General features: G+C 39.3%; 1 protein-coding gene across 9 annotated transcripts in view; it reads left to right on the top strand.

The window, feature by feature from the left end:
• Nucleotides 1–16,942, top strand: part of ARHGAP15 (Rho GTPase activating protein 15) — a 362,427-nt gene that overhangs the window by 321,490 nt on the left and 23,995 nt on the right. For 8 of the 9 annotated variants that reach the window (XM_021296541.2, XM_021296543.2, XM_065070245.1 and 5 more), the window contains one exon: nucleotides 2,061–3,349. The exons of the other annotated variant lie outside the window; for it this stretch is intronic. In XM_021296541.2, coding sequence (XP_021152216.1) covers nucleotides 2,061–2,244 — 184 coding nt within the window. In that variant the 3' untranslated portion in view covers nucleotides 2,245–3,349. Of the gene's footprint in view, nucleotides 1–2,060; nucleotides 3,350–16,942 lie in introns of those variants that run through there. 9 annotated transcript variants of the gene reach the window in all.

The raw sequence follows: 16,942 nt of genomic DNA, 5'->3' as shown, positions 1-16,942 counted from the left end.
ACAAATATACACATATATTCTTTGTCTACACCAGAAACACAGGATCTCAACATTTTGATTCAGATTTCACAGATAAAGGAAGTCAGACCCCTCCTCCTCCACCACTATTTTCACCCTGACTCTGCTCATTCATGGTCCACCAGCTTCATCAATGCTGTCCATCATCAACACCACCTCATTGCAAAGCCACGGTTGATGTTAAATTGATGATCTCTAAAGTTACACAAGACACAATGGCTGTTTCCCCCTGGTGAACTAGCGTTTCTACCCATGACAATGCTGAATGTAAAACTTTATAATTTTTCCAATTTCTAGCTCACAGGGAGAATGCAAGCTCAATCTATGTGGTTCTGCATAAGTGGCAGGAAAACAACCTTGCCACCCCTGTAACAAACATTTTTAATTGTGATAAAGATGTGTGATATTCATCATAAGCCCACATAGTCATTTGGCAACAAAACTCCTAACTTTTGAGACTTTCTGAACTCCTAAGAGACGAGCTGTTACGTTAATATTATCACTGAGGAAAGATAATTATTTTTTTTAATTTATAATAAAGATGTTATATTTTAAGAAACTAATAATTAAGCCAATCTGATTAGTGCCATATGGAGAGTGTTTTGTGCAATGGACACCACAGTTACAAGCATGAGGCAGAACTAAGTAATGCTTCCTATTTATATATGGCAAAAAAACCCACAAGCATTGATGTTCATGGAACGTGGCAACGATAAGATTGGCAGAAATCCACAAGAAGATGCTCTTTACTGTGTGACCCACCCATTTACATGAAATAAACCTTTTTTTAAGTGACTGAACCCATTATATCTCATGAGATTTCTTTCACTTATGGTGTAGCTTGCTGTAAATTCAGCAACAGGTATGGGAAAACAGAGACCGCTATGATGACATTTAAATTGCTGTCTGGATTTCAAAAAGGTAAATGAGAGACAAAGAGAGGGTGGAAATGCAGAACTTGGCTTCAACAAACCTCTTGGAATATTTAAGTTAAAAGTAACAGATTAAGGAAGCGTTCATAAATTCAAACATTTACATGTTAGAGTTACGCTTAGTTCACATTCCTTAGTAGCGCTGTGTAATTTATGTATAAAATATGTGTCCTCATTTACTACTATTTCCAACCTAAGATATACTATATATTCTGGAGGGTGGAAGGAAATGGATTTCTACTTAGTTCATACTCACCGCTGCAGAGATTTATGCGAAACTGCCTACCTAAACTCCATCCATTAAACCTGCATTGTTCTTAGACCAGAATTCTCCATCCTTAATGTCATTTGCACAAGAATATTAAGTCTTAATACAGACATAAGATCAACTTTTAATAATAACAGTCCTCCTCTTGTAATTTTGTGGGTAATAAAGATATCAAAGGTTATAATCCTTACCATTATTTTCTAAGCCATCTCATTAAGGTATATGGTCTCAGTGTCTTCCAAGAAACTTTGTGTCAGGATAAGGCATGCAAAAGTCTTTAGTTATATAAATGTCACAATCCATTTCAGACTTTATTGGATTTAAATTAGCAGAAGGAATGTGCTTCATATCAGCTCTATATTAAGGGGCATTTTTTGTTTTCCCAATCCTTTCAGTGCTGGAGACCATGTGAAGAGAAGCAGGGAAGCTTCTCCCTGGAGACACCAAAACTGTTGACAGCAAAAGTGCTTGATACCCTTAGCATAAAGAGCAATACCTATTTTCAGTATCTAACATATGAGCTCAGAAATATTTGCCTTATAGCAGACATACCAGCTAATGCACAATCACCAGACTGTGCCCTAATATAAGAGTACTGTAAATGGGGCTTCAGACCTCCAAGCTCACACACACCTTGATGCCTGGGGCTGACTTTCCTTTCCTTGTTTGTCAGGTTGGTGGGAATTGTCTCTTCCCTCCCTCTTGTCTTTCTTTTTGATAACTTAACCAAACAAACATCCCTGTTCGGAGAATCAGTAAAAAGTGCCTCTATGTACTTCAAATGCAACAGCGACTCCTTTGACGTCCCTCTTTTTTAACCAATTCATTCCTTTCGTCAACAGGATAGCAGCCAAGGAATCCGTGAATCTTATGTCAACACAAAGCTTAGGAATTGTGTTTGGACCAACACTCCTTAGACCTGAAAAGGAGACAGGGAACATGGCAGTCCACATGCTGTACCAAAATCAGATAGTTGAACTTATGTTGAGTGAGTACAGCAAGATCTTCGGCTCTGAGGAAGACTGACAGACAGGGCCTGTTATTGAAAACGTTCACATCTGTCTTGGTGTCTAATATTTTTACATTTCTGTAAACATATTTCTGAAATATTTCTTTTTCTTTCAAGTGACAGATGCCTCATTTTGTGAAAACTTAATGATGATTTTCTGTTTAATTTTCAAACATTGGAATAAAAAATATTGTCAACATTTGCCTATATGTATTCTGCATTAACCCTTTGAGAGTTTCATTATGCTAGCACTCCAAGTGTCACTTTTTTTGCAAGCTGAGCATACAGCATATGGCCAAGGACCATAGAAAATGCTGTTTACCAACATATGCAATGGCACAGAAAGACAAATAGTAATCGAAGAGATTTGTGGGAGATGGATTAAAATATGTATATTAAAGGCAATGAATTAAAACAGTGATACCAGACAATTTTAGCTAATTTGTGTATGATTTACCTTTCTCTTTGATATGGATTGAAAGTTAAAGACATGATGAATGATCAATTTGCATACCCCAAGAGTTCAAATAAAGATTACATTTAATACCTTTAAACAAATAAAAAAAAAACAATACACCACCAGAATGTTATTATTTGCATAATGATGCCTAAAAAAATTATTAAAAAGAAAAAAAAAATAAAAGGAACTTGGGCATTTTTCCTTAAATGCAGTACATGAAATGAAGACATTGCATGACTGCTCTTTTTAACGTAACATCCATTTTGATTCTTCATCACACTGTACATCTGCCCGCTTTCCCCAGCTATCTCATGTTCTCTAGCATTTGTATTGTGCTCCTGAGGATGCTTTATTGGTGAACTACATTAAATTCATCTAGAAAGAACTTTAAAAAAAAGCCTTTTCATATGCCCTTAGGATTACTTGGCTAGACTTGAATCAATTTATGCATTTGATGGTTAGTTTCAGTTGTCATGGATAAACAAAAGGGTAACTGTCTAGAATATATCAAATATTGTTTCATTTTGAAATGTATGTTTCCAGCTATACACATCTCCTACCCTGTTTTGTAAAAGTATTCTGCTGATAAAATGTAGACTTATGTTTGACAGCTTTTTAATCAAGTTCAAAGAGAATAAATAAAACTAATCCAGTGTGGTAAAGAGTCTGTCTGGTTATCGATTTGTTCATAAAATGAAAAATAAACCATGTAAATAAGATGTGTGAAACACAGATCTAGAAGCAAATATTTAAAGCAATTAAAGACCCCCAAAACATAGGATTAATGCAAAGGTCTGCTGTGCACGAGAGATATGTCTTCAATATCACCTCGCAGATCATGGATTACTTCAATTTTTACTTAGCACTGTTGTGCAAAATACCATGTTATTCAGGAAAGGTTGCTCTTCAGAACAGTCATTTAGAGAAACAAACATATAATGAAGCCTAATCGTTAACTAAGACCAGGCTCTTTCAATCAGGTGCTAACATAGGCTGAAACTAATACCAAGAAAACATAAAAAGTGGCCCCAAGATGTTTTCTGACTTCATATATGTTTGAAAAAATCAAGGAAAATAGACATCTAGTGTTCAGTAACTGAAATTAAGAACAAACAAACATCTCCCCATATCACAAGTATTCAACATAATCATTCCTGAACAAAACTATAATGTTTTGGAGAACTCAAATTCACTTTACTTCCAAGAAAATATTTTTCATGTTAATGTCAAGCCATGAGTACTTAAACAGTAATGCTTTTCAGCATTGTCGTCTTTAAGCTCTTTTAATAGCAACAAACCAGGCGCTGTTTATAGCCTGTGGAAATGACTGGAAGAAAGATAGTCAGAAGTTCAGTCTATTCCTTAATAAAGACCATTCACATTATGGCCCCACGGGTGCTCACAATCATGCTATTGAAGTAATTTCTACTATTACTGGAAATGAAAAGTTCACTTGTTACTTGGATCCTGTTGCACTCAGAAGAAAAGATTCTTAATTAATTAATTAATCTTCTTTTAAGCTTGCTTTGGAGAATGGAGACTCTTCTCGTTTTTATAAGCAAGACAAGGCTTATTAAATGAATCCGTATCTTTTTTAAGATCAACTGGTTTGGTTGGCAGGGGGAGGAGGGAAATCAAGCAAACTTTTGGACACATAAGCCTTTATTTGGTTTTGAAGGGTGCCTTACATGAATTCTGTACAAATGTGCTGACAAAATGCTTTCTTAAAGTCTGCTATGTGGGTAGCTAGTTCTGGGAGGACACAACTGGGTCTCATCAGAGAAGCGCGATGTCTACACTTCCTCATCCTGACAATGGAAAGGAATGACCATGCCTTGCAACCAAGCTGCCCCCTTCCCAAGGGACCAGTCTTCTCCATGTACCCTTCAATATCCACATGATTTTGTCCGGAAAAATTACCGACTCAACCCCTCATCAAAGAGCTAGGCCCACGTCTACTGCTATCAGCCCATCAGGGCAGAAAGTAACCAGACAAAAGATGGTATAAGTGAAAAAGAACATTATTTTCAAGCCTGATCTGCAGCAGGGTTTCTTTGTCCTCCTGCTCAGGTAGTTTGCTCTTTGTTACCCAAGCTCACAGCCCAGGGCTCCAACAGACTCTTTTGTTGCTAAAGAAATACATTTCCAAATCCCAAAAGTGCCTTGAGTTTGGCCTCCATCCAGCACACGCAATTCACTGGGCCTGTATCACCACCACATTGCTCCTGCAATTGTCTTATTTGCTATGACTTGGTAGAGGTTTTGCTCAAAATGTGCTAAATATTTAGCGAGTCAAAATTAGACTTGCAGAAGACCTTTTCTTCAGGAGATAGCTTCAGATTGAGAAAGGCCACGGATATTTTAAGCAAGGAGCTATTGCTATTAATGGTAAATTATCAGGAAAATGAAGGCTGAGAATGCAGCAGAGAGAAATATGTCCAAGAATCAGTGTGTTTATTTGCATCTTCTCCATATACGGAGTATCTCCCACTCAAACTCATGTGAAAAGAAAGTTGTACTAGTAACTGGGATAACTATAGTAAAAGGAGACAGCAGAAAGAGACCTGTAACAGAACTTAAAAGGGCATTTCCAGCTAGAAAGATTTCTCATAAGAATAAAAAAGATCAAATCATTGAATTTTAAACTTTTGCAAGAAAAATCACCAAGAAATTCAACTATAAAATGAAATTTCCAAGCAAACAACAAGACCAAGAGATTAGCTGAACTACAGCTAAAAGAGGATGTGTAAACTGCTCTTGGCAAATTTTCAGCCCTCTTTATCCTTACATGTATATATATATATATATATATATAAAGAGTAACATGCATTTTAATAGTTCTTTAATTCTCTGCTAGGACATCTACATTGCAGGTAACATCCAGCCTGTTTTCATAAGCATCCCATATTGCAACAGAGCGAAGGACTGCCATTCAGCCCAAGGCACTCAAGAAGTTCAGCTAATCAATTACTACAGGGTATATAGACCATGGGTAGAGTTTGGAAGAAAGCTGGAAAGTAAGTTGGGACTGCAATCATCACTGCAATCAGGCCGTGTATGGATTTTACATGGCTAATTCTCAGATGAGGCTGAAAGACAAGCCTCGGGGAATGCACGTATTATCAGGGCACAGCAGGTTCTCCTGCATTGCATTCCTGCTTCAGAAAGGAAACATGGAGCATAAGGAAGATGAGCAAAATCGCAGATGAAGGTCTCGATCACTAGTCCTGATTTTTGCGGGATGCAAAATTGGGCCCAGGGCAATGCTCGTTTTGCAGACTATAGGAACTTTCTCTAGCAGTTGCTTCAGATTAATAAAAAAAGAAAATTAATTTTTTAAAAAAGAACAAAAAACCCAACAAACAAAACCCCCACAACTTTCCCTAAGGACCGAGGGCAACACATAAGAAAAATCTTCAGCATGTGGCCTGCTGAGGCCAGGCCAGACCCAAATCCTTCACTCTTCGAGCAGTATGGCTCTTGTTAGTCAGTAGGCTTCATGGACAGAATGCCTGCAGGATGCTACTAAAGCAACACACTCAATCTTGTGCCAATCCACCATGTGTTATCACAACAAATTAGTATACTGTACCATTACTAATGAAGTGCATGCTATTTTTACACTCAGCAATTGCATACTTCCAAACATACCTGAAATACGATACGATAATTAATGCCCATTTTTTCTTATAGATCTTTGTTACAGAGATCTGCTTGTACACTGGATACTAAACATGAACCATCACAAAACATGCCCTGAAGTTGAAAGGACCTGTGCTGAAAACTAAAGACATGAAAATTGTGGATGTGATACCACTGCACATGGGTGGTGTGAGAAACTGAGGCACAGACCCACCTGTGTCAAAAGACAAGGCTGCATTTTAGTGCTCATTTTATTCAGCCCCAGGTAGAAATTTGCCTTCCAAACTCTAAACCGTGGGGGTGAAGTTAGCTGGTTTTCCGAAGTTGACTCGCAAACACTCAGAAATACTTCAGAAGCGCAATGAACCCACCATCACACACCAAAACAGCCTGTCCATGGGCCTCCAAAAAGCTTCGCACACACTGTAAAACCTGGAGCGATATCTTACACCTTCAGCAGAAGCTGACAACTTTTTGATAAGTTTAAGAGGGATCATAAAACACTGCAAGTTCAGAATGCGTGCCAATTAATTACCCACAAAACATCACCATTTTAGAGCCATTTTAGAGCATATTTCAGTTAATAAAAGGCAGACTCATAAATTTCACATGATTCTCCTCCGCCTGTGTCAAAATACAATTCCTGTGCTCAGCTCCTATTCATAAGTTTCTTGCCTGTGTGTCTGGAAAAAAAAATAGCAATTATCTCCCCACCAGTGATTTCTGTATTGTCTTGAAGCTCAGAATATTTCAAAGCAGCAGCTCAGAATCTTTATGAATGTTTTCTGGCTGCAGTTTTGGGTAGGTAGAGGTGTGCCCTCTGCTCTGGAAAATAAGGTGACCATACTGAAAATGGTTTAACTGGTCCATTTCCCAGCCTCCAGCCTACCCGCTGTCACGAAAAAAGGTACAAGAAGCCCAATCATTATGTCTCGCTTTCCCACAGGGGATGTCTCTTTGCAGCCCTAGGCAGCAAATGGTTTTAAGTAAATGGCTGAACACCCTGTATACATTTCTATCTTTATGTAGTTTCTGTCACTTATTATCCATTTTTAATCCTGCTAGGCTCTTTGTCTTAATGGTATGTGATGAATTTCCCAGGTCAATTATGCACCATGTAAGAAAATATTTTACTTGTATCACTTTTAAATTCATTAGCTTTTAGTATTATTGTATAGCACTCCACTTGCTCTTGATTTATGGGAAAGGCTAAATAGGATCGTCTGACTGACCTCTTCAGGCAATTCACTCTCCTATATACCACTAACATATCACCTCTCATTTGTCTCTTAATCAATTTATCCTTCCCTCGCATGGAAGATCTGCCACACCTCTTATAACTTGCTCTGTCTTTCAGAGGATGCTCTGTGTATCTAGTTTGCCCTTTTGAACAAAACCCTAAGTATCCAAGGTGAAAGGATCCTTAATATTTTCATTATTGATCTCTTTTCAGCTCTTAAAAGAATCAAGTAGCTTGTTTGTTTCTTGTTGCTCCTGTGCGCTGAAGAACTGAACTGTCCTTTGTGCTCCCCGTGGACCAGATTCAGGAGGGAATTTGGGGAATTAAATGCTCTTTCTGGTCCATATAGAGAACATATCAGGGCTGGTCGTTTCTCCTGTGTGGCTGTCTCACCTTGCAGCTATCCAAATTCACATCAGCATCTTCAGCCACCCAATCCTGTTGGTCAGCAGGAGGAGGGAAGACAGCATGGGGAGAGACCCAAAGCACTGGGAGCATGAGCAACTAAGGGAGGCTTCAAGCCTTCCCATGGGATTAATAACAATATGTTTGTGTGTATAACAACAGCAAGGACAACACACATGTCACATGTCCTGCATCCACCTCTAGCACATCTAATGTATATGCCTAGCAAAGCAAAACCATCTATGTGCGTGCACTGTCACTGTCTTTCCAATGGACAAAATTCTATAGGGCCGATAATTAATAGTAATTTCCCAGCTCTTGAGATGTTAAAAGCCTGCCTTCTAACCTCAAACTCCAATCCAAATCAAACTCTTTTTGCCAATTAGCAAAATAGCCTGAAAGTTTTATATCGTGACAGATTTTCTGTTGTGTAAGTATGTATTCAACTTGAGAAGAAAATAAGTGGCATGGGGATCAGATTAAAGGTATCTGGTACCTGCCTGAACTACTTTCACCTCCATTTCGGAGCCTCTTGCAGTCTCTATGATACTGATACCCACAGGACACCAGTGTGAAGGACTGCTTTTCCCTTTTGCTCTTGCAAAATTAAAATACAGCCTATGTCAGCTCGGGGACATGGACCGGGAATCTCCTACGAGATGCACTAGGATCCCACATGGTGAATCAGCCCTCAAGACAGCTGCAGTCTAAGATTACCTCATCACAGAATGATGATGAAACACATTGGTGATACTGCACAGATACAATTTTTTTAGTATGAGATCCACATTTAGCTGTGAGCCAAATATAATTTCGCAGATTCCGCACAGCCCCAGGCCATGCGGTGCTGCAGGAACATAGAGCTGATGATCACCCTGCTCCATAAGACACTCGAGTTCAGAAAAAACAACACAATAATGTTGATTTTTCCAGGTTTCCTGAGTGTTGTCGGTTGGAAAGCAAACCAAATTTCCTTTTGTGCTTATGACACGCTTCACCTCAAGTGTGAGAACTGAAAGATAAGGCAGCTACCTTAAACAAACATGCCCTAAGATGCAAATACAAGCACCTTCTTGAGAACTCCGGTACTGGTTTTTTTCACATCATGTCTCTTTGAAGTGTAGATAGCCAAAAACATTGGCAATGCTTTCTCTCTGATGCTGCAGTTTTTGAGAGTATTATGCATATTGCAGATGCGGTTTTCTTGCACTAGATTGAAAAAAGAAATAATCTTATTAAAAATGTAAAAGGATTTCAGGGTTCTGTACATACTCAGAGAAAAGAGAGATGTCAACAATAAACATGCCATCTGAACAATACGGAAGGACCTCTGTCCCATGGGCATAATAGATGTTTTCTTAATAACTTGCTTTTATATATTTTCCTCATATTCACAAAATAAAATTAAAAAATTGAAAATTAAAATATTTCCTTGACTGGGCAATTAAAAAATATCCTCCTTGAAACACAAGAGGATGAGCTGATACTTGGTGCATTTTCTGGGTTTGCATTCTCCCGCCCTGGATGCTCTTCTACCATCAGGATGCCTCTGGCACAGGGACAAAGACTTGCCAGTTCTCAAGGGACTGTCACAGAGCACATTAGCTCCAGCTAATAGATTAAAAACTTGGGCCGTTTAAGTGGTTTAGGCAGACTCAGCACAAGCATTGATGGAAAATATGTGGGATTTACAAGTTGCCCATTCTCCGTGATTGCTGGACAGGGTGTAAGAAAGAATGAGAGGGAGGACAGAGGCCTCTTTTTCTGCTTCCTGGAAGAAACAGAGCAGCCACTACCGCAGCAAACTGATTTTTCTCCTAATTTAATTCAGCCTTGCTCCACCAAGTAGAAGTCCCAGCAATGGACAGAGATAAACATGTCTCTACTCCTCTAGATACTTTCCACCCAAGTGTGCGTCCTCAGGTTTAGCCCATATCAAGTGACTAGTTCCAAGTTAAGGTAATCCTCTACATGCAGTTTACCCTCATTTTTCACTCTCTTTGCCATTTTCCCTTGCCCATAGCCTGTATTTCAGATAATCTGAACCTCTTTGGCAATACTGTTCCTAGAGTATAGGTCCTCAGTAAACTAGTTTCTCAAGTAACATCCCAAATGGCTTGAAGGAAGCTGGGGAAATATTGAAGGGGGTTGGGGGACCAGGGGATGGATGTATTAAGGCAGAAAGAGCCTAAAGGAAATTTCCTCTTCCATCTTCTGCCAATGTATATGACCCATAGTATTATGGAAAAACACTTACATTCTGTTTTTCGGACAGCCTACCTATACAAATGCAGTCTTTCCTGAAGAAAGAGGTTCTGCCAGAGAAATCTGTGATCCTGTTAAATGTACAGAAAGACATAGGCTCCACCTCAGAAACCATCCAATTTTCCCCTAAGATCACCAGTAGGGTCTTGCTAGGAAAACATTGCTTTGAAACAAGTAGTGAAGAGAGGTGAACTTTGAGATCCATGGCCGAAGGTCTGCAGACCAAGCCAGGACAGTGCTGCATGCTCTCCTCAGGCACCATGCAATGGCTGGTATTACAGGAAACTACCTAAAAAACCTTTCCAGGACACAGTATTTCCTATTTATTCCCATAAGGCTTTAACTACGCTATATCCCAAATAGTTTCTACAGAGCCAGGCCTTAGATTTTACCTTGTGAAGGGCAAAACTTTTTTTAATCCCTTCTTATCTGTACAGTTGGAGATTCATTCATAAAAGATTTTGAACATTTGACCCTAAACATGCCCGAGTGCAGAAGGAATCTATCGCTTGCAGATCGTGTTGGGATGCCTTTTTCTGCCTTAATTCAAATGCGCTTTGCAAGGCTACCAGGGTCACGAGTTGTGCTTCTTTCCCTTCCTATGGCCACTCTCCTGTGGAAGGGACCAGGAGAACTTACTGGATAGAAAGAAAAAAAAAGCTATCTAATTAAGAAGCAAGCGTGCATCTGTCTCAGGCCACTTGCCAAGCATAATGTGTGTGGGGGGGCACAAATCTTCCGCTATTAGAAACTGCTCCTTTTGGACTCACTGGCTTCAGTAGTGCGGGTGACAGACGCCTCACAGTCAGGTCTTGGGACTTTCTGTGCTCACCTAACGATGAGAAAGTTGTGGGATTTGTCAGAAGTTCATCCGACCATAAACATGCCAGAGGTTCCCGAGGTTTAGACAGCTCTGAATACATCTCTGATTTACTTATTTAAACTTATACCATCCCTAGTTGTCAAAACACAGGTACATGTGCAAAATAACAGATGTGTCTGACAATTATCTCCGGGAACCTATGGTCAAGTTGTGTCAAAAAGAGCCCAGATGTGGCCTGTGTCACTAAATGGTGGGGGGAAAGGGAGCATGGGAGGACACTGTCAAAATAGATAGACAGTTTGGCAGGAAAAAGCTGGATCACTTGGTATATTGGGCACATTCCAGATTTTCTGGTGCCCTCCAAAGAGACTGTGCTTATGGAAAGAAGTCTCCTGAAAACATTAGGCTGGAGTTTGATGAAAAAGCTAGTCCTGCCCTTGAAGCTCATACTCTGGCCATAGCACATCTCCTGTACAAACAACAGAGAGGACTACGTTACTATAGCCAGAATTGCATCTGTTCCTAAGTTTATTTTATTAACTTCACATAAGATTCTTCTTAAGTTATTAATGAAGAAAGAGAAGGAAGAGAAGGAAGTTGCCGGCTGTCCTGTGTTGCTACACTGGTCTCTTGCTGAGCTGTGCATTGAATAAACAAGAGCACCCTCAGCACCTCCCTGCCACCATGGATGAAGCAGGTGAGACCTCTGTCCACGTTCCGAATGAGGACGATGATTTTGGCTAAAGCACCACTTTGTAACCTCAGTCTGTCTTCTAGAGTGAAAGCAATCACAGGGATACTGACTCCCCTTGCGTGGTCCTCGTTTAGTCAGTAAGGATCTGAGACTGCTTTTACCATCCTTCTGGTTAGAGAGGCAGCATGAAACCAAAAAGTCTGTCGCTCATTCTGTATAAAAATAATGTTACTAAGTCTGAAAAACAGAGAATCCAATTGTGACCATCTTCCCTGACTAACTGCATGCCTGGCTAAACTGTTACCAGCCTAAAACTGGATTAAGAGAGGAAATGGCCTCAAGTTGCACCAGAGGAGATTCAGATTGAATATGAGGAAAAATTTATTCCCAGAAAGATTTGTCAGTCATTGGAATAGACTCCCCAGGTAAGCGGTGGTTTCACCAGCCCTGGAAGTGTTTGAAAGACAGGTAGATTAGGTTCTTAGGGACATGGTTTAGTGCCAGAGTTAGGTTGATGGTTGGCCTCGATGATCTTGAGGGTCTCTTCCAACCAAAATGGTTCTATGATTCTAAAAGACTACGGCCACCAAACGACCCTAGGGTGAGGAGGCAGTAGAAAGTGTCCCTTCTGATAGCTGTTCACCATATAATGACGTTGGCCAAGTGAGCTCCCAACACAAGGTCCAGTTGCAGAAAACCAGACATTAAAATCCTTTTAACCATTTTTCTCTCCGTACTGCTTCATCAGCCAAACCTGCAAATAGCTGAAAGGCAGTTTCATGTGAAATATCTGTGAAAGAGGTCCAAGCTCACACAGGAACATCATTGCTTAACATCCACCATGTTGATGACTGTAACTTAATTACCGTGCGTACTGTACCAGTGACAGTAAATATTAGCGCTGTGCGCTACAGAACAAATATCCCATGATGAAAAATTCAAACGGTATCGAGCTTTTCATTAGTGCAGTAATGGCTTTCTCACACATTTAGCTCATTTTTAACTCAACCTGCTAGGGAAGGGAAATGACATACTTTTTGTTGAATAAGACAGCACTGAGATTATATGAAGGTGCGTTTTTATGGGTAAAGAAACATATGTCACATAAATCTATTTTTATGCTTTGCAGTACATACTGATGAGTCATTTGAATGCCAAGTTTCATTAGTAAATTGGGAGCAATATAGGTGGCCCTATAATAAAATAAAATACATGTACTTCATTTAAGAATGCACAAGTTTCAGTATTGCTGCAGAAAATCTTAGAGCACTAACCAGGATCATAGGATATAAGGACTAAATCTTAGGACTCTGTTTATAAAGGAAATCTTGTGTCCATACAATGCACATTAGTAATACAATCTGCCCGATTTTGTATTGTTCTCTTATTTCTCTACGGATCATATTAGTCAGTGTCCTGTTAACAACCATTTTATCATACTGTCATAATATTATATTGAAATGAGATCTGGCACTTTTGGGGTCCTGTGCAAGATGAAAAAATGGGTCTCCAGCAGTCTTCCTCTTAGATATAATTGAAAAAGAGGCAGGCATGAGGGCATGCTGTGACTCACGCTGCCAGAGAGTGATCCGGAATCATTCAGATGATGAGTACATAGAGAATGCCGTGCACAGAAAGATGGCAATTTGCTGTACTAATGTTTTGAAAATGAAAATTTCTAGCTGTTTTGCAGAGGAGCTTAGTAGGAAAGGCAGAAGAAAATAATAATAATAATAATAATAATAATAATAATAATAATAATAATAATAATAATAATAATAATAAAATCTTTTCTAGTTAAGCCAGATTATTTCTGTTGTTTTCAGAAAGGCTGCACTGCAAGAAATGTATTTTCTCGAGAATAGTGTAAAACACAAACAAACATTATTTCAGTGACCAAAATAAGTATAAAATACAGAAAATGGAAGGAAAACAGCAAATGGAAAAAAAAACCACCTCTCTCTTTCCTTGAGGATTAGTTATACAGAGGGATCCAGGGGCACCTTCCATGCTTCTTAAACAGAATCTTGGACCCTCACTGTGGCCCTTTAGCCATAGGGATGGACACCTTCATACACACAGCACTTTCAAGCCTACAAGACTCTCTTTCTACTACCAAGCACCATTTCCAAGAGCCAAGCTCTCTGACAAGCCCCAGCAGGAATTAAAACAATACTTCTCATTCTTCCCAAATAGATTATAGCTAATGATATCAATGTCCTATTCCTTTGGTGTTTTCACTGAGTTTTAATACTAACAAATAAATCAAGTGAGCAGTTCCAACCTTTGTTTAGTATCTATGCTGTCAATATTGGTGCACAATCAGCTTTAAAAAGGGGTTTGTTTTGATTTTTTTCTTGTAGTCCTGTTCTCGGTATCATCATTTCATACTAAAATGTCATTTAGTACTAAAAGACGGCCCTTTCTTCAGGGTTTTGTTGTTAAAGACTCCCAAGCTCATGCAGCTGGCCTGTCCCCAAGAGAACTACTCATCCACCTGACCCGAGTCCTCTTTCAGAAACTGAACCAATCTCCTGTAAAATTCAAACCCTGCCTTTGGTCCCTGCTTCATCGGGGACGCGGTCAGGGACCTGCGGAGAAAGCAGAGCCACGGGGCTCGGTTCAGCCTTACGATGTCCAGGGGAACATTTCCTCATCAAATACAGGATAAAATCCATTTTGGTGAATATTCTTTGCAGATATAACGCTGGATGATAATGCCTTCTGTATCTGCATGTTGGAGCAGACACCATCAAAATGAACAGCGTGCAGCAAGCTTTAAATGTCCTTAAAATTATGGTGCATCATCCACATTTTTGCCCTCTATTTTACAGTTTAAGTTAATCTCAGTCACCTAGCTAGTTCCCACCATCCTATGCATTTCTTGGTGACATTTTTAAAACATCATTCCTTGTTCTCCTCAGTGTATCTGGTTTTGCCATAGCTATTGAAATTTTTATAAGCCTCCGTACACTGAAAGAGCCAAAGTGTGATCTTTCCAGCAGAAAGGAGACTCCTTTCCTTAGGAAGAACTGCAGGAACATATGTGCTTTGCAGGGCTATGAGTGACCCAGAAATAGACGGTTCCTGGGAAAACGCTGTTAAGTGTCAAGATGGGCAATTTGCTACACGTGCAAGTCCAGGTGAAGGGGGAATCTTCAAGAAACTCCCATTGAGCTGAAATTGGGACCATTTTTATAGCTTTCAGTTTTGAGGTCACAGTCACCCAGACTGGAAACTCAAAAATGACTTCAAAAAGGCAAATGCTAACTAGATTTCACACTAGATTTCATTTTACTTGGCATTACAGAAAGAATGCAGGTATTAAATAGACTGTTTCCTGTATACAATAAGGTTAATTAGTAGCAAGGGATGGAAATCAGTGTAGACATAACTCTTTTAGACAGGTATCAAAAATAATCCCCTGATCCCCACAGACCCCAGCTGCATTGAAAGAAGAACAATATAAAAGATTCTTTAAAAGAAATTTTTCAAACATTCTCCAGGTGTCCCAGCTATATTTAAATAGGCCTGTGGCCCCATGTGTACTCCAACCCTTTCTGCTCTACAGTTCCCTTGCTCCAAGTTAAATGAGCAGAGTACTTGCACAGAATTTTGAGGTGCAACATAAAGGATTTCTGTACAAAGAGACTGGGATTGCAAACCGAGACAGACAGGAGAACAAAAAGAAGAATATATTCCGGACTGAATGGGACTTCCCTAAGCTCCTTATCAATAAGGTTAATAAGGGTCCATGCAATTTACTGATCACTACGATGCAACAACTGGGCTAAAGCTATAAAGAAACTACATAGATACTGGGTTTTAGTGCTTCACATGGCCCACCACATTAAAGTCCCTTTACCCTTCCCCTGTCACCCCACTCAAGAGAATAAACTCCAGTCTGTGTGATTGGCCTCGCTAAAATCCCCGGTCTGCTATTAGGCTTCTACCTGCCCTAGTTAAGCAGATTAATAGTTATTTCCTAGAATTTGATCCTCCAGTCCCTTTGTAATTGAAGCAGTGAGGCTCAGATATTTCTAAAAATGTATTTCTGAAAAATACATTTCCTTTTTTCTCCGGTTTAATTTTGTTATCCTCAATCATACGCGTGATAGAAAAAAAAATTCCAAACTTCTATCTCCTTTATAAAATACATGTCATATCAAAAAGGTGACAAGAGGGGGAAAAGTAATTAGTGAGTTCACAGAGTTCAGTAGAAAAGTTAAAATAGAGTAACACATTACTTTTTATGTTAAGATTTCACAAGACAAATCTTGCCTGTGTTTTAATTGCATGTGACCCTGGCAGTCCCACTCTGAAATGAAGTGCCGTAAAATTAAAGATGACAGACGCTCAAAACAAGTCTTGTGATCTTGATTAAACTACAAAGACCACACTTTCTCTCTGCTGCAACTCAGATATGATGGGCTGTTTTATTTGGGGAATTGCTTCATTAATGCTTTCTTTGACTAGACATGTTTATTATAAAAAATACTGAATATGGCAGTATCTTGCATAGCTAAATAAAGTCTAAAAGACAAGTAAAAAATATTAGGAATCTTTAAATAACTAAGACCTAAATGCTTCTTTTAAAGATCATGAACATCTATAGAAGGAGGTACCAAGCACGACTGCAGCGTGTGGTACCTATTTTGAAAGGTGCAAGGTCTATTTCACAGTTATGTCTGTAAGAACCAAATTGATTGTCCCAACAGTATTATCTGACAATTACTTCAAGTTAAGTTCCACAGGCCAGAAAAGAAATTGGAGGCGGGGGGGGAGGGCTGGAAAAAAAATCAACACGTTCTTCTCCAACACAATTCCTGATAATTTTTAAAAGAGTAACAGTGATAATTGACTGCAACTGGCTATCTGCAAAGTTCCAGCTCTGTAAGCCTACGCAAATTATGTATTTCCAAACTTGCTCTGTTATTTAAACTTCGTGTCTAAAGAACCTGCAGGACCATGTGCACTGCTTTAAAAGTAGATTTAAATTATAACTAATACACCTACAACAACTTATTTTTGTTTATTTTCCAGAGCATGTTATGGCTTTCTGCACCAATTTTTCAGTTCAAAGAATCCAGGCACACTCTTTGTTTCATCAGTACAAGCCACTATTACCCTACCACCGCTGTCACCACCATCATGCCAGGGATGTAAGGGCCTTGCTCCTTACATAA

The sequence above is a fragment of the Columba livia genome, chromosome 7 (assembly GCF_036013475.1).
Source record: "Columba livia isolate bColLiv1 breed racing homer chromosome 7, bColLiv1.pat.W.v2, whole genome shotgun sequence".
Lineage (NCBI taxonomy): Eukaryota > Metazoa > Chordata > Aves > Columbiformes > Columbidae > Columba > Columba livia.
Note: the sequence above shows the minus strand (reverse complement) of the source record. Positions and strands in the feature narration are given on the sequence as shown.